The sequence below is a fragment of the Triticum aestivum genome, chromosome 5D (assembly GCF_018294505.1).
Source record: "Triticum aestivum cultivar Chinese Spring chromosome 5D, IWGSC CS RefSeq v2.1, whole genome shotgun sequence".
Classification (NCBI taxonomy): Eukaryota; Viridiplantae; Streptophyta; class Magnoliopsida; order Poales; family Poaceae; genus Triticum; species Triticum aestivum.
Genome location: NC_057808.1, coordinates 294,707,777 through 294,732,772, shown reverse-complemented (window position 1 = coordinate 294,732,772; position 24,996 = coordinate 294,707,777). Strand labels below are relative to the sequence as shown.

General features: G+C 46.7%; 3 protein-coding genes across 3 annotated transcripts; 2 read left to right on the top strand and 1 right to left on the bottom strand.

The window, feature by feature from the left end:
• Positions 1-11,223: 11,223 nt before the first annotated feature.
• On the top strand, positions 11,224-13,748 carry LOC123121284 (uncharacterized). Its single transcript, XM_044541188.1, has 5 exons — positions 11,224-11,604; positions 11,707-11,889; positions 12,140-12,262; positions 12,851-12,994; positions 13,092-13,748. Exons 1-5 carry the CDS (start codon positions 11,494-11,496, stop codon positions 13,542-13,544), a joined length of 1,014 nt encoding a protein of 337 aa, XP_044397123.1. The 5' UTR covers positions 11,224-11,493; the 3' UTR covers positions 13,545-13,748.
• Positions 13,749-16,713: 2,965 nt separating this feature from the next.
• On the top strand, positions 16,714-20,031 carry LOC123121283 (putative glucose-6-phosphate 1-epimerase). The gene is made up of 10 exons (XM_044541187.1): positions 16,714-16,876; positions 16,991-17,107; positions 17,999-18,112; positions 18,186-18,237; positions 18,419-18,556; positions 18,723-18,821; positions 18,921-19,018; positions 19,383-19,490; positions 19,580-19,661; positions 19,790-20,031. Exons 1-10 carry the CDS (start codon positions 16,794-16,796, stop codon positions 19,853-19,855), a joined length of 957 nt encoding a protein of 318 aa, XP_044397122.1. The 5' UTR covers positions 16,714-16,793; the 3' UTR covers positions 19,856-20,031.
• A 584-nt stretch (positions 20,032-20,615) lies between these two features.
• Positions 20,616-23,774, bottom strand: LOC123121282 (bifunctional protein FolD 1, mitochondrial). Its single transcript, XM_044541186.1, has 5 exons — positions 23,468-23,774; positions 22,750-23,069; positions 22,249-22,485; positions 21,985-22,152; positions 20,616-21,168 (listed from the first exon to the last, which is right to left on the bottom strand). Exons 1-5 carry the CDS (start codon positions 23,712-23,714, stop codon positions 20,995-20,997), a joined length of 1,146 nt encoding a protein of 381 aa, XP_044397121.1. The 5' UTR covers positions 23,715-23,774; the 3' UTR covers positions 20,616-20,994.
• Positions 23,775-24,996: the final 1,222 nt, after the last annotated feature.

Below are 24,996 nucleotides of genomic sequence, written 5' to 3'. Positions count from 1 at the left end.
CAAAAATCGGCCCAGCCGGGCCCCCAGAAGCCTAATTTTCGCCGGCTCGGGCCGAATTTGGCGCAGGCGGACCCAAGCCGAACCCGGGCGCTGGGGGGCGCTCGGGGGCGCCGGGCGAAACGGTTTTGGTGCGAAAGAGCCGCAGGCCCGCCGAGTCAGCGACACTCGCCTCGTCGTCCTCAGAACGCCTCGGTTTCCCGCGGGGAATCAATGCCAAGGCTGCCGCCGATCAGCCTTCCATTGATTCCTCACCACGGGGCTGCTCTTCACGGGCGGCGGGGCGATGCCTCACTCCTCGCCACGCGTACACACACCTCCCCGGCGGCTATAAAAAGCGTCGCCCCCCCTCCGCTGGCCAGACACGCCGTGCTCTCTGCCTCTCTCTCTCCGCTGCCGACGAACCTCACCTCTCTCCCAGCCTCAACCGCGACGATGTGCGAGCGGTTCCCCGGCGACGGAGCGGCGGCCAACGGCTTCGGCCACCGCTCGCTACAAGCATGGGAGGCGCACCTGCTTTTTGAGGCCAACATCCCGGCGCCTCCAGACATGCGCGCTAGGCCGACAGGATGGCGGCTCGGCGCCGGAGGCATCCCCGTTCCCCCTGCTAGACGTCATTTTTGCCGAACTTTAGCCGAATTCCTATTTTGTATAAAAAATATGTCACCTTCTGGGGGCGACCCTCGGGCCGGCGGCTGGGGGCCCGAAAGCCCCCACGCCGATTTTAGCGCCGGTACGCCCCCAGGCGTCCCTTTTAAGCGCCTCCTGGGGGCATACCGGCGCTAAACAGCGTGCTGGGGGCGTGATGCTCCCCAGTCACCGCGCCCACGTTTTTTTTGAAAAACAAAATCCGGCCACACATTCGCACAAACAAGGCGCAAATTTAACCAAACTTCGTCGAGTTCATAAAATATTTTACAAAAGAAGAAAAAAAACACTACTAGACCCGTCGTCGCCCTCGCCGTTCCTCGCCGCCCGCCGCCCTGAAGCTCTACATGCCGAGGAGCTTGTAGAACTGCGTGTAGTCGTCGCCGCCGCCGCCGTCGTCATTGTCGTCGCCTCCTCCGCGGCCGCCGTGAAGGAAATATGCCCTAGAGGCAATAATAAAGTTATTATTTATTTCCTTATATCATGATAAATGTTTACTATTCATGCTAGAATTGTATTAACCGGCAACATAATACATGTGTGAATACATAGACAAACATAGTGTCACTAGTGTGCCTCTACTTGACTAGCTCGTTAATCGAAGATGGTTGAGTTTTCTAGCCATGGACATGAGTTGTCATTTGATAAACGGGATCACATCATTAGGAGAATGATGTGATTGACTTGACCCATTCCGTTAGCTTAGCACTTGATCGTTTAGTATGTTGCTATTGCTTTCTTCATGACTTATACATGTTCCTATGACTATGAGATTATGCAACTCCCGTTTACCGGAGGAACACTTTGTGTGCTACCAAACGTCACAATGTAACTGGGTGATTATAAAGGTGCTCTACAAGTGTCTCCGAAGGTACTTGTTGAGTTGGCGTATTTCGAGATTAGGATTTGTCACTCCGATTATTGGAGAGGTATCTCTGGGCCCTCTCGGTAATGCACATCACTATAAGCCTTGCAAGCAATGTGACTAATGAGTTAGTTACGGGATGATGCATTACATAACGAGTAAAGAGACTTGCCGGTAACGAGATTGAACTAGGTATTGAGATACCGACGATCGAATCTCGAGCGAGTAACATACCGATGACAAAGGGAACAACGTATGTTGTTATGCGGTTTGACCGATAAAGATCTTCGTAGAATATGTGGGAGTCAATATGAGCATCCAGCTTCCGCTATTGGTTATTGACCGGAGACGTGTCTCGGTCATGTCTACATAGTTCTCGAACCCATAGGGTCCGCACGCTTAAAGTTTGGTGACGATCGGTATTATGAGTTTTTGTGTTTTGATGTACCGAAGGTAGTTCGGAGTCCTGGATATGATCACGGACATGACGAGGAGTCTCGAAATGGTCGAGACGTAAAGATCGATATATTGGACGACTATGTTCGGACACTAGAAGTGTTTCGGGAGGTTTCGGACATTTACCGGAGTACCGGGGGGTTACTGGAACCCCCCGGGGAGTTAATTGGGCCTCATGGGCCTTAGTGGGAGAAGAGGAGGAGCGGCCAGGGCAGCCGCGCACCCCCTCCCCCTCTAGTCCGAATTGGACAAGGAGGGGGGCGGCGCCCCCCTTTTTCCTTCTCCTTCTCTCTCCCTTCCTTCCCTCTCCTACTCCAACAAGGAAAAGGAGGAGTCCTACTCCCGGTGGGAGTAGGACTCCCCCCTTGGCGCGGCCTCCTCTTGGCCGGCCGCCTCCCCCCTTGCTCCTTTATATACGTTGGCAGGGGGCACCTCTAGACACAACAATTGATCTCTTAGCCGTGTGCGGTGCCCCCTCCACCATATTCCACCTCGGTCATATCGTAGCGGTGCTTAGGCGAAGCCCTGCGTCGGTAGCAACATCACCACCGTCATCACGCCGTCGTTTTGACGGAACTCTCCCTTGAAGCTCTGCTGGATCGGAGTTCGCGGGACGTCATCGAGCTGAACGTGTGCTGAACTCGGAGGTGCCGTACGTTCGGTACTTGGATCGGTCGGATCGTGAAGACGTACGACTACATCAACCGCGTTGTGCTAACGCTTCCACTTTCGGTCTACGAGGGCACGTTGACAACACTCTCCCCTCTCGTTGCTATGCATCACCATGATTTTGCGTGTGTGTAGGAATTTTTTTGAAATTACTACGTTCCCCAACAGTGGCATCCGAGCCAGGTTTATGCGTAGATGTTATATGCACGAGTAGAACACAAGTGAGTTGTGGGCGATACAAGCCATACTGCTTACCAGCATGTCACACTTTGGTTCGGCGGTATTGTTGGATGAAGCGGCTCGGACCGACATTACGCTTACGCTTACGCGAGACTGGTTCTACCGACGTGCTTTGCACACAGGTGGCTGGCGGGTGTCAGTTTCTCCAACTTTAGTTGAATCGAGTGTGGCTACGCCCGGTCCTTGAGAAGGTTAAAACATCACTAACTTGACGAACTATCGTTGTGGTTTTGATGCATAGGTAAGAACGGTTCTTGCTCAGCCCGTAGCAGCCACGTAAAACTTGCAACAACAAAGTAGAGGACGTCTAACTTGTTTTTGCAGGGCATGTTGTGACATGATATGGTCAAGACATGATGCTATATTTTATTGTATGAGATGATCATGTTTTGTAACCGAGTTATCGGCAACTGGTAGGAGCCATATGGTTGTCGCTTTATTGTATGCAATGCAATCGCCCTGTAATTGCTTTACTTTATCACTAAGCGGTAGCGATAGTCGTAGAAGCAATAGTTGGCGAGACGACAACGATGCTACGATGGAGATCAAGGTGTCGCGCCGGTGACGATGGTGAACATGACGGTGCTTCGGAGATGGAGATCACAAGCACAAGATGATGATGGCCATATCATATCACTTATATTGATTGCATGTGATGTTTATCCTTTATGCATCTTACTTTGCTTTGATTGACGGTAGCATTATAAGATGATCTCTCACTAAATTTCAAGATAAAAGTGTTCTCCCTGAGTATGCACCGTTGCCAAAGTTCGTCGTGCCGAGACACCACGTGATGATCGGGTGTTATAAGCTCTACGTTCATCTACAACGGGTGCAAGCCAGTTTTGCACATGCAGAATACTCGGGTTAAACTTGACGAGCCTAGCATATGCATATATGGCCTCGGAACACTGAGACCGAAAGGTCGGCGTGAATCATATAGTAGATATGATCAACATAGTGATGTTCACTATTGAAAACTACTCCATCTCACGTGATGATAGGACATGGTTTAGTTGATTTGGATCACGTGATCACTTAGATGATTAGAGAGATGTCTATCTAAGTGGGAGTTCTTAAGTAATATGATTAATTGAACTTAAATTTATCATGAACTTAGTACCTGATAGTATTTTAATTGTCTATGTTGATTGTAGATAGATGGCCCGTGCTGTTGTTCCGTTGAATTTTAATGCGTTCCTTGAGAAAGCAAAGTTGAAAGATGATGGTAGCAATTACATGGACTGGGTCCGTAACTTGAGGATTATCCTCATTGCTGCACAGAAGAATTACGTCCTGGAACCACCGCTGGGTGCCAGGCCTGCTGCAGATGCAATTGACAATGTTAAGAACGTCTGACAGAGCAAAGCTGATGACTACTCGATAGTTCAGTGTGCCATGCTTTACGGCTTAGAACCGGGACTTCAACGACGTTTTGAACGTCATGGAGCATATGAGATGTTCCAGGAGTTGAAGTTAATATTTCAAGCAAATGCCCGGATTGAGAGATATGAGGTCTCCAATAAGTTCTATAGCTGCAAGATGGAGAAGAATAGTTCTGTCAGTGAACATATACTCAAAATGTCTGGGTATAACAATCACTTGATTCAACTGGGAGTTAGTCTTCCGGATGATAGTGTCATTGACAGAATTCTTCAATCACTGCCACCAAGCTACAAGAGCTTCGTGATGAACTATAATATGCAAGGGATGGATAAGACAATTCCCGAGCTCTTCGCAATGCTAAAAGGTGCGGAGGTAGAAATCAAGAAGGAGCATCAAGTGTTGATGGTCAACAAGACCACCAGTTTCAAGAGAAAGGGCAAAGGGAAGAAGAAGGGGAACTTCAAGAAGAACAACAAACAAGTTGTTGCTCAAGAGAAGAAACCCAAGTCTGGACCTAAGCCTGAGACTTAGTGCTTCTACTGCAAGTAGACTGGTCACTGGAAGCGGAACTGCCCCAAGTATTTGGCGGATAAGAAGGATGGCAAGGTGAACAAAGGTATATGTGATATACATGTTATTGATGTGTACCTTACTAGAGCTCGCAGTAGCACCTGGGTATTTGATACTGGTTCTGTTGCTAATATTTGCAACTCGAAACAGGGACTACGGATTAAGCGAAGACTGGCTAAGGACGAGGTGATGATGCGCGTGGGAAATGGTTCCAAAGTCGATGTGATCGCCGTCGGCACGCTACCTCTACATCTACCTTCGGGATTAGTTTTAGACCTAAATAATTGTTATTTGGTGCCAGCGTTGAGCATGAACATTATATCTGGATCTTGTTTGATGCGAGACGGTTATTCATTTAAATCTGAGAATAATGGTTGTTCTATTTATATGAGTAATATCTTTTATGGTCATGCACCCTTGAAGAGTGGTCTATTTTTGTTGAATCTCGATAGTAGTGATACACATATTCATAATGTTGAAGCCAAAAGATGCAGAGTTGATAATGATAGTGCAACTTATTTGTGGCACTGCCGTTTGGGTCATATTGGTGTAAAGCGCATGAAGAAACTCCATACTGATGGACTTTTGGAATCACTTGATTATGAATCACTTGGTACGTGCGAACCATGCCTTATGGGCAAGATGACTAAAACGCCGTTCTCCGGAACAATGGAGCGAGCAACAGATTTGTTGGAGATCATACATACTGATGTATGTGGTCCGATGAATGTTGAGGCTCGCGGCGGGTATCGTTATTTTCTCACCTTCACAGATGATTTGAGCAGATATGGGTATATCTACTTAATGAAACATAAGTCTGAAACATTTGAAAAGTTCAAAGGATTTCAGAGTGAAGTGGAAAATCGTCGTAACAAGAAAATAAAGTTTCTACGATCTGATCGTGGAGGAGAATATTTGAGTTACGAGTTTGGTCTACATTTGAAACAATGCGGAATAGTTTCGCAACTCACGCCACCCGGAACACCACAGCGTAATGGTGTATCCGAACGTCGTAATCGTACTTTACTAGATATGGTGCGATCTATGATGTCTCTTACTGATTTACCGCTATCGTTTTGGGGTTGTGCTTTAGAGACGGCTGCATTCACGTTAAATAGGGCACCATCAAAATCCGTTGAGGCGACGCCTTATGAACTGTGGTTTGGCAAGAAACCAAAGTTGTCGTCTCTTAAAGTTTGGGGCTGCGATGCTTATGTGAAAAAGATTCAACCTGATAAGCTCGAACCCAAATCGGAGAAATGTGTCTTCATAGGATACCCAAAGGAAACTGTTGGGTACACCTTCTATCATAGATCCGAAGGCAAGACATTCGTTGCTAAGAATGGATCCTTTCTAGAGAAGGAGTTTCTCTCGAAAGAAGTGAGTGGGAGGAAAGTAGAACTTGATGAGGTAACTGTACCTACTCCCTTATTGGAAAGTGGTTCATCACAGAAACCGGTTCCTATGACACCTACACCAATCAATGAGGAAGCTAATGATATTGATCATGAAACTACAGATCAAGTTACTACTGAACCTCGTAGGTCAACCAGAGTAAGATCCGCACCAGAGTGGTACGGTAATCCTATTCTGCAGGTCATGTTACTTGACCAAGGCGAACCTACGAACTATGAAGAAGCGATGCTGAGTCCAGATTCCGCAAAATGGCTTGAGGCCATGAAATCTGAGATGGGATCCATGTATGAGAACAAAGTGTGGACTTTGGTTGACTTGCCCGATGATCGGCAAGCCATAGAGAATAAATGGATCTTCAAGAAGAAGACTGACGCTGACGGTAATGTTACTGTCTACAAAGCTCGACTTGTTGCGAAAGGTTTTCGACAAGTTCAAGGAGTTGACTACGATGAGAGTTTCTCACCCATATCGATGCTTAAGTCTGTCCGAATCATGTTAGCAATTGCCGCATTTTATGATTATGAAATTTGGCAAATGGATGTCAAAACTGCATTCCTGAATGTATTTCTGGAAGAAGAGTTATATATGATGCAACCGGAAGGTTTTGTCGATCCAAAGGGAGCTAACAAAGTGTGCAAGTACCAGCGATCCATTTATGGACTGGTACAAGCTTCTCGGAGTTGGAATAAACGTTTTGATAGTGTGATCAAAGCATATGGTTTTATACAGACTTTTGAAGAAGCCTGTATTTACAAGAAAGTGAGTGGGAGCTCTGTAGCATTTCTAATATTATATGTGGATGACATATTACTGATTGGAAATGATATACAATTTCTGGATAGCATAAAAGGATACTTGAATAAGGGTTTTTCAATGAAAGACCTTGGTGAAGCTGCTTACATATTGGTCATCAAGATGTATAGAGATAGATCAAGACGCTTGATAGGACTTTCACAAAGCACATACCTTGACAAAGTTTTGAAAAAAAATTCAAAATGGATCAAGCAAAGAAAGGGTTCTTGCCTGTGTTACAAGGTGTGAAGTTGAGTCAGACTCAATGCCCGACCACTGCAGAAGATAGAGAGAAAATGAAAGATGTTCCCTATGCTTCAGCCATAGGCTCTATCATGTATGCAATGCTGTGTACCAGACCTGATGTGTGTCTTGCTATCAGCCTAACAGGAATGTACCAAAGTAATCCAGGAATGGATCACTGGACAATGGTCAAGAACATCCTGAAATACCTGAAAAGGACTAAGGATATGTTTCTCGTTTATGGAGGTGACAAAGAGCTCGTCGTAAATGGTTACGTCGATGCAAGCTTTGACACTGATCCAGACGATTCTAAATCGCAAACCGGATACGTGTTTATATTGAACGGTGGAGCTGTCAGTTGGTGCAGTTCTAAACAAAGCGTCATGGCGGGATCTACGTGTGAAGCGGAGTACATAGCTGCTTCGGAAGCAGCAAATGAAGGAGTCTGGATGAAGGAGTTCATATCCGATCTAGGTGTCATACCTAGTGCATCGGGTCCAATAAAAATCTTTTGTGACAATACTGGTGCAATTGCCTTGGCAAAGGAATCCAGATTTCACAAGAGGACCAAGCACATCAAGAGACGCTTCAATTCCATCCGGGACCAAGTCCAGGTGGGAGACATAGAGATTTGCAAGATACATACGGATCTGAATGTTGCAGACCCGTTGACTAAGCCTCTTCCACGAGCAAAACATGATCAACACCAAGACTCCATGGGTGTTAGAATCATTACTGTGTAATCTAGATTATTGACTCTAGTGCAAGTGGGAGACTGAAGGAAATATGCCCTAGAGGCAATAATAAAGTTATTATTTATTTCCTTATATCATGATAAATGTTTATTATTCATGCTAGAATTGTATTAACCGGAAACATAATACATGTGTGAATACATAGACAAACATAGTGTCACTAGTATGCCTCTACTTGACTAGCTCATTAATCGAAGATGGTTGAGTTTCCTAGCCATGGACATGAGTTGTCATTTGATTAACGGGATCACATCATTAGGAGAATGATGTGATTGACTTGACCCATTCTGTTAGCTTAGCACTTGATCGTTTAGTATGTTGATATTGCTTTCTTCATGACTTATACATGTTCCTATGACTATGAGATTATGCAACTCCCGTTTACCGGAGGAACACTTTGTGTGCTACCAAACGTCACAACATAACTGGGTGATTATAAAGGTGCTCTACAGGTGTCTCCGAAGGTACTTGTTGAGTTGGCGCATTTCGAGATTAGGATTTGTCACTCCGATTGTCGGAGAGGTATCTCTGGGCCCTCTCGGTAATGCACATCACTATAAGCCTTGCAAGCAATGTGACTAATGAGTTCGTTACGGGATGATGCATTACATAACGAGTAAAGAGACTTGCCGGTAACGAGATTGAACTAGGTATTGAGATACCGACGATCGAATCTCGGGCAAGTAACATACCGATGACAAAGGGAACAACGTATGTTGTTATGCGGTTTGACCGATAAAGATCTTCGTAGAATATGTGGGAGCCAATATGAGCATCCAGGTTCCGCTATTGGTTATTGACCGGAGACGTGTCTCGGTCATGTCTACATAGTTCTCGAACCCGTAGGGTCCGCACGCTTAAAGTTTGGCGACGATCGGTATTTTGAGTTTTTGTGTTTTGATGTACCGAAGGTAGTTCGGAGTCCCAGATATGATCACGGACATGACGAGGAGTCTCGAAATGGTCGAGACGTAAATATCGATATATTGGACGACTATGTTCGGACACCGGAAGTGTTTCGGGAGGTTTCGGACATTTACCGGAGTACCGGGGGGTTACTGGAACCCCCCGGGGAGTTAATTGGGCCTCATGGGCCTTAGTGGGAGAAGAGGAGGGGCGGCCAGGGCAGCCGCGCGCCCCCTCCCCCTCTAGTCCGAATTGGACAAGGAGGGGGGGGGGCGGCGCCCCCCTTTTTCCTTCTCCTTCTCTCTCCCTTCCTTCCCTCTCCTACTCCAACAAGGAAAATGAGGAGTCCTACTCCCGGTGGGAGTAGGACTCCCCCCTTGGCGTGCCCTCCTCCTGGCCGGCCGCCTCCCCCTTCCTCCTTTATATACGGGGGCAGGGGGGCACCTCTAGACACAATAATTGATCTCTTGATCTCTTAGCCGTGTGCGGTGCCCCCCTCCGCCATATTCCGCCTTGGTCATATCGTAGCGGTGCTTAGGCGAAGCCCTGCGTCGGTAGCAACATCAACACCGTCGTCGTGCTGACGGAACTCTCCCGTGAAGCTCTGCTGGATCGGAGTTCGCGGGACGTCATCGAGCTGAACGTGTGCTGAACTCGGAGGTGTCGTACGTTCGGTACTTGGATCGGTCGGATCGTGAAGACGTACGACTACATCAACCGTGTTGTGCTAACGCTTCCGCTTTCGGTCTACGAGGGTACGTGGACAATACTCTCCCCTCTCGTTGCTATGTATCACCATGATCTTGCGTGTGCGTAGGATTTTTTTTTGAAATTACTACGTTCCCCAACACGCCGTCCCTGCTGTTCCCCTCCCCAGGGTTACCGAGGCGCGGCGGGTTGGACGGTCCGGGGGCGTCCTCGTCCTCGTCGCTGTCGAGGATCACCACGCTGTTCTCGTCCTCTCGCCCACGCTGGCGGGCGGCTATCTCCTCCAGGGCTCGGCACTGCTGGACCATCTCGTCGCGAAGGTAGTCGTCCCGCGCCCACTTTAGGGCGGCCTCGTCGGAGAAGCCGCGCCAGGCTATGGCCTCGTACTCCGCGGGGAGGCCGGACTCCACCTTCGGCCTGACGAGCCGGACAGAGGTGGGGAAGGACTCGGCGATGCGGACGCCGCAGCTGCGGGTGCGCCGAGTGATCGGCGCGTCCTGCGGCTCCGGCTTGACGGGGAGGAGGGAGGGAGAGCCGGACGAGTGGCCGGACGAGGAGGAGGACGCCGGGTCCATGCGTCTCGGCGTCCACGATCTCCCACGCCGGCGGGAGAAGGTGAGGGGAGCGGGGTACTCCAGCCTCGGCGTGTTGCCGCCCTCGATGTACTCGAGGACGGCCTCCAGCGTGCGGCCGGGCACGCCCCACCATCGGCGGCGCCCGTCGGCGTTGAGCCTCCCGGAGGGCACGACGCCGTTGGTGGCCTCGAACTGCTCGGCGTGGTGGCGACGGGAGTACGGCTCCCACAGCGTGTTGTCGGGGGTGTACCTCGGCCCTTCCCTCGCCGCCTGCGGCAGAGAGACACGGATACGGGCGATCTCCGCACGACGCGCCGCCCCGGTGGGCGGCGGTGGCACCGGGACCCTGCCGGCGCTTATCCTCCACGCCCCGGGCACCCGCATGTCCGGCGGGACCGGGTACTCAGCCTCATAGAGAAGCCGGGCTTCGTCCTCATGAAGGTGGCAGCGGCCGAAGCCGTTCGCCGCCGAGCCATCGCCTGGGTAGCGCTCAGCCATTGGGTGAACGGCGAGAAGAGAGGGAGGAACGGGGGCGTCGGCGGTGGAGAGCGAGGTCTATGCGTGGGTGCGTGGCTCACCGGTGCGGGAGGGGGCGACTTATATAGGCGGCGCCCACGTGGCCGTCGTGCGTACGCGTGGCGGGCGAGGGACGCGTGTCGCCCCGCCTTCACTGCGCCGCCCGTGAGGCATCAATGGAGGCTGACCGGCGCGGCAGCTTTGGCATTGATTCCCCCGCAGGAACCGAGGTGATGAGGACGACGAAGCGACGAGAACACAGCCGAGTCGCTGCCAAGGAGGGTCCGCCGAGTTTCGCGCCAAAAACGATTCGGCCGGCGCCCTTCAGCGCACCGGGTTCGGCCTGGGTCCGCCGGCATCAATTTCGGTCCGAGTTGGCGAAAAAAGGGCCTCTAAGAACGCGACTGAGCCGATATTTTAACGCCGACGGCTAAAAAACGCCTGGGGCCTTGTTGAGGCCGTGGCTGAAGATGCTTAACACTCTTGGGATTGCGATTGGATGAACCAGGCAAAGAAAAGGACTGGGCTCCGGAAGTCGTGGTCTCTCTCGTGCTCCACTTGGCTTCCTCCCATCCCAATCTCAAATCACTCATCGCAAAAGGGGAATCGAAGATTACCGGAGCGCCTGCTCGTCCTCCAGTTCGCCCATTCCGGCGCCAGTCGCCACCTCAACCGAATCCCCATTCTCCCATTTTCCTCGAGGCTAGATCTTGTTCCAGCGCATTAGGTGCCCGCTCTGTTGTTTTCTCTAATGGGAAGCAGTAATCAAGAACCGGGGGTGAGCCTCCGGACGGATGGCTGGCTGCAGAAGCCTATCGATAGCCTCATGCAGATCCCGGATAAGATTCAGAACTCTCTGAAGGTTGGTTGCTTCTTGATCAGGTGAAGAGTTCCTTTGTTATCAATGGAGGGGATCGAAATTGGTTGCGCACATGTAAACTGACCTGTTTGGATCTTGTGATAGCTACATTTTGGGCGTTTCTTGAAGACGGATGGTGTTAGCGGCGGCGGTATCAAGGCACAAATGCCATCAGAGAAGGTGGGGGTAGCATGTACCGCTGCTGCTGCTTCAGAGGTTAGCTTGGACCGGCAGCTCCAGGCTTGGAGGGACAATCCTAGTTGGACTGATCAGCCTCCAGAAATCAAGGTACTTATTTGATAACGAGTTGCGATACAAGGATTGCGATTGGGGATGCTTGTATTGTAGGTTAAAAGATGGCCTTATATTTTCGAAAATTAAATTGGACACAAGATGGAAATCTTTCTTCTTATTGGAACATCTCTGAGTTTGATGTTCTAGTAGGTCATAATTATTTCAGATTATTGAATTATTTTTATATCCTTGTTAGGAATTAGTTTGATGTCCTAACATTACATTATCTAATCAATGTTTACAGGTGACTGTGCCACAAGGCTCTCTTTGCAACCTCAATCTAAGATTTCAGGCAGGATTACCACCGGATGCAGTTTACAACATTATAATTGACCCGGAGAACAAAAGAGTGTTCAAAAATATCAAGGTGCGTACAGTTAATTACTTAGAATGACCTTAATGACCGAGGTGGAATGGACTTGTGATTGTTAAGGGAACTGTTTGATGCTCTGTTATAAAGTTGCTCTTAAGTGTTGGTCTCTCAAAAAGCTTCTGTTGTTCTACTAGTTATACGGACAAGGCACTTAGTCATTGTTGTATATGTCATTGTGTCGAGCAAAATAGTTCTGTGATGCATTTCCCCAGAAAATTTGTGATGCAATTCCCTGGAAAATTTGGATTATCTTCATACATTTATCTGATGCCCATTAACTAACTTAAGAGATAATTAACTGGTTGGCCTGAAAGTGCTATAAATTTATCCTGAAGTGTGTAGTCTATCGATATGTCGAATGACACAATCTGGAATGCGATTTTTTCCCCGCAAAGTTGTGTGTTCCTGTACAGAATGTGTTCGGAGTTGCTATATTGCAATCATTGAGAGAAAACATGAGAGGACATGCAGCATGTATGTGATTGTTCATGATTTCCCAAAAGTTAAACAACCCAAGGAATTACTTCTAGAGAAATAATTGTGTTATCTTACCCATGCACGGTATATTGTTCTAATTTTCAGGAAGTGGTGTCAAGGAACGTGTTGCTTGATGAAGGATCGAGGCAGATAGTTGAAGTGGAACAGGCAGCGATATGGAAATTCCTTTGGTGGTCTGGCATCTTGTCAGTCCATGTTTTTGTTGACCAGGACAGAAGAAATCACACTGTAATAACTTGAAACTTTCCGATAAACCTTTTAGCAACATGTGCAATCTGTTTTCTGATACCATGATACATGGTTTCGGGCTATAAACATTTTGCAGGTGAAGTTCAAACAAGGGCGAAGTGGTTTTATGAAGAAGTTTGAGGGTTGCTGGAAAATAGAGCCCCTGTTTGTTGACAAGGAAGCATGCCTTCCTCTTGATCCACACACGCTGGAAGAATATGATTCTTGTACTGCCGGCAGAGGAAGAGTTGGATCTGCCATTACCTTGGATCAGCTTATCGAGCCAGCTCTGTTGCCCCCGCAGCCCATCGCATGGTATGTGAGAGGGATTACCACAAGGACAACCGAGATGCTGGTAAATGACCTAATAGCGGAAACTGCTCGACTGCGAGGCCTGGCAAGCAATGGGGATGCCAACCTGCGTACTGAAGAAAATTGTGATGTTAATGGAGGCGTTCTAACAGAAGAGTGTAATGATGTGAAGGAAAGATGGCGGCAGAGAAGAAAAGCTGGACGACATGTAAGTTCCCTTAGATTGACACGACAATAAGGGCAGGATAAACTATTAAGCATGACCGATGTATAACCAAGTTAGTGTATATGTTTGCAGTTTTGTTGTTGATGGTGTAGCATTCCTCGAATTTTGGATTACTGATGATGATTATGGGTGAACATGTCTGAGATAGATGTTGAACGGTGTATAATTGTGTTGATGTTGTTACAAATGAAATTCTACTTCTACCAGAAGCTATCATTCCTTTGGTTCAGCTTGATATGCAGTTTGTTCTGAACTTTCTGGGCAGCTGAAGTTGCTTGATCTTCATGCCTGGCGTGCTTGGCATGCGTACTACATTTCTTTAAAATATTTTTTACACTAACAAATTTACAAATCAAAGTTTCATGAAAACCGAAGCTGACCAGATGAAGCAGATGCCAATCTCTGAACCTGGCAAAAACTTGTGGGTGAGTTCATCCATCCTTTCTCCAAATCTTCAAGGCAAGGAAAGCCTCCAATTCCTTTCTTTCCTACACATGCTCAAGGCAACGTCGCCCTATGAAACTACCACCCTACCACAGCTTTTGCATTCTATAGCCCACTGATCAACCGCGCGGCAGCCATGTCCGACCAACCACGGCCGCCGTCGATGCCGCCGCCCCAGCCGCAGCCGTTCCGGTTCTGGCTTCCTTACAGAAGCAATGTGGGGTCATGGCGCCAGCAACCGCGGCTGCCAATGCCAGCCTCGCCTCGACCTCAGCCACCCGGTCCACCCCCACCAACTCCGGCGGAGCCCGCGCCACGAGCGCCCCCGGCACGCGCCGTGGAGAAAGATATCCCCCTCCAGGCTGACTCGTCCGACGAGTCGGACACGATTGCTGTTGAAGCTTTAGACTCGCTGCGGCTACGAGGAGCCAGGCCGGCCATGGCTGACCTGGAGCTGACGCTCTCGAGGTCGCCGCCGCCGCCCACGGGCCCAGAGCAGGGCAGGAGCGGGGGTGGCGACCGTGGGAACGACGGCGCCAAGATCTCCATCTCCGGCTTCCCGAGGGCGCGCCTCTTCGACGGCGTCCGCGCGCCGTACCGGCGGGAGATCGAGGACGGCCTCAAGAGCCTGGCCGGCCGCGAGACGCCGGCGCCGACGCCGGCGGACATCGGCAACCAGGGGTACCGCGTCTTCACGCTGGCCGGTCACAACGTCGGCGCGAGCATGGTCCTCGGCAACGGCTCCAGCGGCGCGCCACTGCCAAGAAGCAATGAGCCGGAGGGGTCGGCGAGGCCGCCGTCGGTGGCCGCGAACGTGAACAGCAACGTGCAGGGGGTGAACAACTCGGCGATGGAGGAGAGCACGTGCAACTCCGGCGACCCCGGGGTGCGCGTGGACATCAAGAACGCGCACGAGGATCGTGTTGCGCTGGGACATGGCAAGGAGGAGCGGGAGGAGAAGCCAGAGGAACCGGTAAGAACACCGCCGCCGCAAGCAGCGAGCATCGGCGAGGCGTCCCCGGCGCCGCCGAAGACGAGGCGGTGCCTTCGCGCGCTGATGATCGAGGAGCGGAAGCCGAAGCCGATAGCCTGCCGGTTCCAGTGCGTGGCGGATCACGCGCCGAAGCCGGCGACGGCGGGCGACCCCGGCGGTAACAAGAGCGCGGAGGAGGAAGGCGCGGAAGAGAGCACAAGGTGATGTCGGAGTCGGAAGCACTCGGTGTGTACTACGGTTTTTGTGCAAAAATACTGTAAATCCAAACGATATTACTGCTGACTTGGTAAAAGATCAGAAGCTGCGATAAATTTCATGTCACGGCATTGAGCTCAGAATGTCACCATGACTTTGCACTACAGCCTCCAGCAGACACATGTCCGGCAATAATGAAATGTTACCAAAGAATTGTCGTTGGGATATCCTCTTGCTGAGGCCAGAAAACTTAGCAGCAGAGAAATGGAGATAGCCTCTTGCCTTTCAGTCGCTCAAAAGGCATATCCAGGAATAAAATTGTTGGCAAGGGACACTTTGCATTTTGTGCCGCCGTGAAGGCCACCAAAGCACCTCAGCAAGGATCCTTTGCGTACTGAACTGTAGCGTCTCTCTTGTGCTCCTATTCTAGACAAAATATAATTTGCGTGAGAAAGTATAAATGAGTAGCAATCCACAAAACCACATTTTATTTGATGCTACTATCATGCATGTACAAGTTTTGTTCAAACATTTTACCAAACCATAATTTTAGTTTCTGCAAGGTGGCCGTGAAAATAGTGCATCCCGACCTAAGTAGCAGCACAAAATTCGACACCCACATTTTAATACAATCATCCAACAAGCAAAGAGAGGAAAGAATTAGGGTTTCCACCCCTTGGTCGGTGCCGACGCCGGTTCGCCCCGCCTCTGGTGGCTCTTGGGGCATGGAGGTGTGGCGGACCTAGACCCCCGTTGGCGGGAGGGATCCCATCCTTATTGTAGGTAGTTTTAGTGTCTCGGTTGGAGCGAGTGGTGGGCAGCGTCCCATAGTTAAAATAATGTCCTCCCCATCTTATTCTCGCTCCGGTGGTGCACCTAGCGTCGGTGAAGGGTGTGTGTGCAAGTGTGTCTTTGGTGGGTCTTCTTGGATCCATTCAAAGTTCGTCTCACATGACCCGTCTGAATTCAGTCGCCCCTCGTTTCGTTGGTGTGCCCTTTTGATCTACGCTTCCCATATCCCAATGACGGTTGATGCTATGGCCCTTTGGGATGTTAGCATGACAACTTTCCGACTGATTACTACAATAATGTCTACCCAATCCGATGAGAGAGGGGCGATGAAGGTGGCAGGCCTTCTGCTTGCTCCAATGGTTTTAGTCGTCATTAGTTGGTCTATGGATTTACTTGTACTTTTTGTTATTTTCAAAGATTTTTGTACTAATATTGCATGGTAGTCTGCATTTCCAAAAAAGGGCTCCATAGTTCAGTTCGAATCTGTTAAAAAAAGACCCTGATAAATCATGAACATTTTTTCATGGCAACTTTAGTTGACGCGTGATGGCAACTTTATAGTTGTTAAAATATGACAACTTTGTCCAAGTTCTTTTTTTTGTCAGAAAATTCCATGTTTGTCAACCTCGTGTGAACTAAAGTTATCATGGAAAACGTTCGGGTTGCCATGCTTAAAATCCGAATGTTCAGGGTTTATCATTTCCTTTAAAAAAAGTCCAGTTTGAACACAAGCTACAACACAGCGTTTCACTCAACAGAAGATCCAGGGCACCGGACACTCTAAAACCAGACAGAGCACCACCGAAGTCTCAGCCTCTCCGAGAGGCCAAGCAGAAATGGCGGCTTCCTGCACGCTCACCGTCCCCGCCCCCTTCGCCGCCGCCTCCTCCTCCTCCTCCACTTCAGCCCGTCGCTACAGGTACCAGCACCACGCGCAGTTCCTTCCCCGTACTTGTCTGCATTCGATTCCCCGCCCCGTTCTTGCAAGGACTGATCCCGTGGTGGTTCTTGTGGTTTTGCCGGGTGCGCGCAGGCGATTCGGGGTGGTTGCCATGGCGAGCGCGGGGCAGAAGGTGTACGCTCCCGGCGTGGCCGTCTCCGAGGGCAACGGCGGCCTGCCCAAGATCAGCCTCAAATCCCCGCACGGGAGGTAATTCTGAGTTTGGTTGACTTGGTGGGGGATTTTTCAGGTGTATTAGTACGATGACTTGTGTTGTTCTGTAGTTTAGCTAATGCAGCATGAGTAACATAATAAGTACTCGATCGGACATAAATAATTTGATAGCCACGGTGAAGATTAAAATCAAGAGTTGGAAAACAAACTGTTTGATATCGAAGTGGATGTTATGGCGGCAGTGCCACAAGGGTTGATGGCTCGTTATTTAGAGCAAGGCAATACGGCACTATTATTTTGTTATGGTGCCAGCATGATACTGAAAGCTTTGAATTATAGCTCAATGGATCTCTGCAGTGCTTGCCTTTTTCAGTACATTTTTGTAGTGCTTGCTGAATAGTAGCTACCACATACTCCCTTCTTTCCTAAATATAAGTCTTTTTAGAGATTCCAATATGAACTACATACGGAGCAAAATGAGTGAATCTACACTCTGAAATACTTCTATATACATCCGTATGTAGTTCTTATTGAAATCTCTAAAAGGACTTATATTTAAAAACGGAGGGAGTAATGGATAAGCCCATCACGACTTCTGTTAATTTCAACTCATGTTATTCGCAAAAAAAATAAAAATAAAAATAAAATTCAACTCATGTTCATCACTAGAGTTTCTCTACTACCGCACAGAAATATACTCCCTCTGTTCCTAAATATAAATCTTTTTAGAGATTTCAAATGGACTATCACATACGGATGTATATAGACATATATAAGAGTGTAGATTCACTCATTTTGCTCCGTATGTAGTCACTTATTGAAATCATTAGAGACCTATATTTAGGAACGGAGGGAGTACTGGTTAGTAGATGGGCTTCCTTTTCACCTTTTCCAACAGCTAATTGTGTACTATTTTTATGCCTGAAGTGAGGCTGAGATTTATCTGTTTGGAGCATGCGTCACGTCTTGGAAGGTTCCCAATGGAAAGGATCTGCTCTTTGTCAGACCAGATGCTGTGTTCAACGGCCAGAAACCCATCAGGTCGGCCTCGAGACAAATTGGATAAATCTTATGAGTTTAACTCACACCTAACAATTTCCTTTTCTGAAACTAGCGGTGGAATTCCACATTGTTTTCCCCAGTTTGGCCCTGGCCCCATGCAGCAGGTTTGTGAAACTTGTATATAAAGAATGGGACATCACTAGCCATTGTTACATAGCTGTGGTGTGAGCAATCATTTACATAATGTTCGTGCACATCTGTCCATCACTGAACTGCGAAAGAATTGAACATTTTTATGCAGCCTGTTCTTTTGTGGTAATCAGGGCAAATTTCACTTTCTTGCAGCATGGATTCGCAAGGAATGTGAATTGGTCTATTACTGATTCAGAAGTCACAGAAGGAGATCCAACTGTAACTTTGGAACTAAAAGACGACTCATACAGCCGTTCAATGTGGGATTTTAGTTTCCAAGCTTTATACAAGGTTAAGCCCTGTTGTAGTAGCATGTGCCTCCATGCACTCTATCTATGAAATCATAAGCCTTTTTTTGAAAATCATAAGCCTATGAATGCTATTCAGAAATTGGAACTGGAATTCCAATCTTGCCCTTCTGCAGCATATGAAATTGTGCTTTTTTAATGTTCTGTAGGTTGTGCTGCACTCTACAAGCCTGTCAACGACCCTCAAAATAATAAATACAGACGATAAACCTTTCTCATTCACCTCAGCCCTCCACACTTATTTCAGTGTAAGTTGCAGCTTTCTGAACGGAGCCAAACTAACATTTGCTTGCTAAACTCTATAGATTTTTGCTTTCACATTAAACACATCGAATGCTTTTGTACAGGCTTCCATTGCTGGTGTTTCAGTGAAAGGTCTCAAAGGTAGCAAGACTCTCAATAAGGATCCTGACCCTAAAAATCCTCTGGAGGGCAAAGAAGAAAGGTCAGTTTGACTGGTCTGCTAATCCAGTCTTCGTTACAGTGTATCTTAGCATTACAAGTTTACAACATTGAAACTCCCAGGGTCCCACATTTTCCCCAAGAACTTTGCAAAAAAGTAACCTCATCTGTGGAAAATAAGAATGCTAGCATGAAACACTAAGCATTTAGTGTCATTTCATCCTATGGTGTGCAGTTGTGCACAACTTGGTACTGTTGCATCTCTTAAATTCTTTTCCTAATCTATTTAATTGACTTAGTTGTTGATAATCAAATATGCACTCATTGAGACAACATATCATAGTGTAAGTTGCTGAGCATGAAGTAAATTTCTAGACATGCTTCTGAGCCGCTTCCTTTTGATGCAGGGACGAGGTGACCTTTCCAGGATTTGTGGACTGTGTTTACCTTGGCGCACCGAGTGAGCTTACCCTCGACAATGGATTGGGTGACAAAATTGTAATCTCAAACACAAAGTAGGTTTAATTGATCTGTAAAACAATGCATCCCTTTTCAACATTGCAAAGATCACATGATCAAATTGCTGTTACTATTTGAAATGCAGCTGGTCAGATGCAGTGTTGTGGAATCCTCATTTGCAGATGGAGGCATGCTACAAAGATTTTGTTTGTGTTGAAAATGCAAAGGTATGAACAGAAGTTGATAACTGCACATACTATTTATTGTCTACTCCATGTTCCTGAATGAATCAAAGAGAGGCACACTTGGTGATTACACAGTTTTGACTGATGGTATGACTAATTGCATCGTGTAGATTGAAACAGTACAACTGGGTCCAAAAGAATCTTGGGTGGCAGAGCAGAAAATTGAACTTATCTGAAGCTAATGGGTTGAGAACAGTACAGTGCGGCGAGTATGTTGTCAAAGGACCTTTTTATGTGTCTGCCAATGTAAACATGTGCCATTCCCCAATGTACTTCAACTTATGCCCTCACATGAGATGTACATCTTATAACTATTTTATGTTTTATGAGTAAATAAGTATTTCAGTTCTTATTTCCCTTCTCTGGGTTGGTCGGCTATCTTGTATGTTCTGCTGATAGTTGAATGAGACAGAGTTAACATTTTTCCATGTATGATGTATCTAGCTCTAGACAATATATTCTGAATGTATTGTTGCTCTTTTTACGGTAGAGAAACAGGCAAGGGCTGCTCAAATTTGAGATAAATCAGATTTGCTCATAGTAATCTCCCTGATCCAAAGAACAGCAAAATCACTTTTTAACACCTGCTTATCAATCACTGGTCAATTAACTACCTGGCATAAAAACGAGTCCCTGCAGTTAGATGGACTAGGTGCGGTCAGTATCTTCATAAATATATGGAAATATATTGGTCGATTATTCCCCCAGAGGTAATTCGAATTTCCGTATATTGGTCGATTTTATCTCAAAAGGAAATACCAGTTTCATGACTTCACTAGGTTTTATTTTATAAATATATTGAGTAGGAAACTGCCTGTTGAGACTGTTTAATGTCCAAGAATGTTCTAATAATAATGAAGCACACATCACATTATGAAACCATATAGCTGTGCCTGCTTTTACTTGATGATTTCTGTGAGTTGGCTCTTGCTAGTATGCTAGAAACTGGGTTACCATATTCATATGATCCCCAGACAATGGATAAATTATTGGAAGTTCGGACATTATCAAGCATACAATATATTGTTGGCAAAAAACGAAATATTACATCCCAGCTCTAATCTAGCTTATCTTGAGAGCAATGGGCAGAGGAACAAGAGAAGGCAAACTAATTTACAAAGGGGAACTGTGACAAGGTTACAGTTGAGGGTTTCATTCTCAGGTTGGGATGAACCTACCAAAACCGGCAGAGGGGCACTGGTTCAATTTGTTTTTCATGTAAAAGATCCAAGTAGCAGCCCTAGTTCAAAAGTTTTATAGGACGGGTTTCACGGGTCGACCCAGGCCGTTTTTGAACACCCTTAGTTCAGGGGGTTCAGTCACTCAAGCCATAAACTCGTTTGGCCGAGTCAAGTGTGTTGGCAAGAAGCATTGCAATGGTGACTGGTCCCACTCCGCCTGGAACTGGAGTTATAGCAGAAGCCACATTCACTGCTTCTTCGAAGCAGACATCTCCGGTTAATCGATAGCCAAAATCACTGGCTGGATCCTAGAAAAAAAAGAGTAAGAACAGGTTACAGCCAAGTAGGAAGAAAAATATGTATTACATTGGTGCCCATGGCTTCCCGCGTACCCATTTGGGAGGGGGGAGGGGGGGATGCATGCTGTACTATTAAAAAATCAGACTCTTACCGAAAGAGTCATTACTAATGTTGATTTTTTGTCCTGAACATGGATCGAAATGTGTCATTTCTTATATGACAAGAAAGCTGAGAAGGCGCAAAAGCTTACAAAGCCAAAACCAACAGACTGCAAAAGAAGCCTAGCCTAACAAAACCAAAACTAAAGGAAACAGAAACCCGAACTAATCTACAATGTGGAAGAGGGAAAAAAACGATGCTAAGCTATGCTACGCTGCGACCAGCAGATCTGGGAATACTCCCATCTGAATTAAAGTAGGCGGTCATCAGTAGTTACTTAACTCGGTAATTATAAGGGAAAACGAAAGGGTTATGTATCCAATTTTGAAACCTTCTTCAAAACTCAAGCTCATTATTTGTAGAAGTACTACAAAAGGTGGCGATTTAATAGTACAAATTGACCTACCATTTAAACATTTATCAGTGAATTAGGGTGCGTGGATTTAAATTTACCATGCTGTGCACCAAGGAAAAACTACTAACAAGAAAAACCAGTATCAGCAAACAAGTTTGGAATTATAATCAGAACTACTTGACTAAAGAAATCTTTACTTCATTAACATGGACACTACTAAATAAATATGACAAACATGCAATAGAAGTGATACTGCAGACATTATAGATCAAGTTTCTTGAGCAAAAGCACAACAAACATCTGTTGTTACCTCCACTGGATTTGTCCCAACATCAATCACAACTGCACCTTGCTTTAACCAACTTCCTCTTACAAGGTTGGCTACTCCAGCAGCTGAGATCACAATGTCAGATCCACGAGTAATCTCCTCTGGATTTTCTGTGAAGGCATGGATAACACTTACAGTAGCGTGATGTCTCTGGGGAAACAGAATGAAGTTCAAATACAGCCATCATAACATAATGCAGTTCAAAACTGAAGGATAATCATTCCTGAGTACATTTTAGAACTTTACCTGTAAAAGTAAGGAAGTGGGTAATCCAACAACTTTGCTTCTCCCGATAATAGTCACATGCTTTCCCATGAGATCAATACCAGATTGGAACAACAATTCAAGGCAAGCCTTTGCAGCACAGGAAACAAACAAAGGTTTCCGGCTTCTAAGGGCAAGATTACCAACGTTTAAGGGGTGGAAACCATCAACATCCTTGTCTAGGCTAATGGCGTTGAGAATCTTTTCTTCATCCATATGCTGATTTACACAAAATGATCACATAAAATAAAAGGCTTGATGAACAGAGCTTGGACATAAAGCCAAATATACATTGAAATGAAAACTCAGATAAAATACAACCGAAGTTGCCCATCTATTACCATGACAACAGAAGTACTTTGTATTATTCAGTTACCAAAATAATTTTGTAATCTGTGTAGATGAAAAAGGCTTTCATGGTATCAATCTACGAACTAAACCAAACATCATGCTTTTATGCGGCAACCAGAAAAGTATGATTACTTGTGGTAGTGGTAGCTGAACAAGGACGCCATGAACGGATGGGTCTTCATTGAATCTTGACACCGAATCCACCACCTCATCTTCTGTGCAGTTCCTAGGCAACTCTGCTAGCAAAGATTTTATTCCGACTTCCTCACAACCCTTTACTTTAAATCTCACGTAGGACTGAGAGTCCTTTCTATCGCCTACCAATACGACAGCAAGGCCAGGAACATGTCCGGCTGCATTTTTCATTTGAAGAACCTCCTCAGCAATCTGTAACCTTATGTCCTCTGCAATGGACTTGCCATCGATAATGGTTGCCGTGGACTCGTAATCAACTACAAGACCAAGAAAAGTATGAACACACAACAATCAATAATTAGCATAAGATGCTAAACAATGAGATAAGGTGAAGCACATATGCTAAACAAGGATTCATCCATGTCCTTTACATGGAAGTGAAAGCTAGTCCCAACCATAAAAGGTACTAAACCTTGAAATTTTCCGACACCATTTCACCATGTAGTAATACTGCAGCACGCCACATACCACTACTAAATCTAAGAAAGAAAGGAAAAACCATTATTCTCAAACTTCACATTCTAAATTTCTAATCGTTATAACATGTAATGCTTTGTACAACATGAAATCCCGAAATCACTGATCCAAGAAGCGTACGCCAATAATACAACACCATAACGCAGAGATTAGCAAGAAAAACATGAGTTCCGCTCACCTCCGGCGGCTGGCGGGGGAAGCGGACTCGCCGCGGGGCGCGGGGGTGGATCCCAGGTGTCGGTGATGTCTGGTCCAAGAAAGCTGCTGCTACTACTCCTCCGCCGGCGAGTCCTCGCCTTGTCCTCCCCCGCTGCCGCTGCAGCCTCGTGGAGACCGCGCGCAGCACGAGGGAGCGAGGAGGTAACAAGCGGGATGAAGCATCGTCGTCTAGTGGCGGCGAACAAGGCTACGGCGGCGCCGCCCATGTCCGTCAAAGCGCTTTGCCCAGAAGCGCTCGCAGCTCTAGGCCGAATGACGAGATATTGATGGACCTTTGGGCCTGTTGGGCCACGTGACCGGCTTTTTGTTTAAGAATCTCTCTGAGCGCATCTTTGCTAATTAAGGGATACCCTTTGCAACGATCACTCCCACCTTCTCATACACTCACAAAGAGTTTTTCTATTTTTCTTAGATTTATTTATTCAAAAAATATATATTTTGAACCGTGTGTTCACATCCCAAACCATTTTCACTGTTGGATTTCTCGTGACGAGATCCTCGAAACTAGATCTCATATTAATAGGTTACGACAAACTTCTTTTTCATGAAAAAACCGGAAAAAAAAAGTCGGAGCCGGAAGCATGTTTTTTTTTCTTTCCGAAAAGTTGTGCTTTTCGCGGAAGCAAATTTATACCTCCATAAGAAACAATGCCTCTCGTGAAAGAAAAAAACACGTTTTTTCCTTTTTTTGAGAGGCACAATTATACTTCTCGTGGAAGCAAATCTGTGCCTCCACAAGAAATAAATATGTGCCTCTCGTGGAAAAATACACATTTTTTCCTTTTCCAAGAGGTACAGTTATGCTTCTCGCGGAAGCAAATTTGTACTTTCGTCTCTCTCGTGAAGTAAAAAAACATGTTTTTTTAGAGGCACAATTGTGCTTCTCGTGGAAGTAACTATGTGCCTCTAATGGAAGCCAAAAAACACATTTCTTTTCTTTTCGAGAGGCACTACTTTGCTTCTCATGTAAAAAAAATTGTGTCTCCACGAGGATCAAATCGATGCCTCTCGTGGAAGAAAAACGTGTGTTTTTTCCCTTTGAGAGAGGCACAATCGTGCTTCTCGCAAAAGCAAAATTTATTTTTTCAGGTAAATTGTTTTCAAACTTTTTTTTCTCCAAAACCTAAGAAAAACCAGGCGGAAACCGAAAAGTAAAACATCTAAAACCGAAAACACCTAAAAAAAAAAATCTTGAGGAAGCACCCAACACACAACATGTGGCAGCAGCTTGACGCATCTCTTGGCACGCTCTTAGTCCACCAAAGTGACCCTTGCGGGAGAAGGGGTATCCCTTAGTTTGTGTGTTTTTTGACGGGAAGGGTACCCCTTAGTTGCTCCTCGCATCTTCGAGAACAATGGTAAACATTCGCCGGGCCGTCTAGTCTCCACTGGCCTTTGGCAAGCGCCCTACTATGTTGGTCTGTTACTGTAGCTGGGTCGCGCAAGTTTTTCTGTGGTTTTCTTATTGTTTTCACTATTCGCATAGGT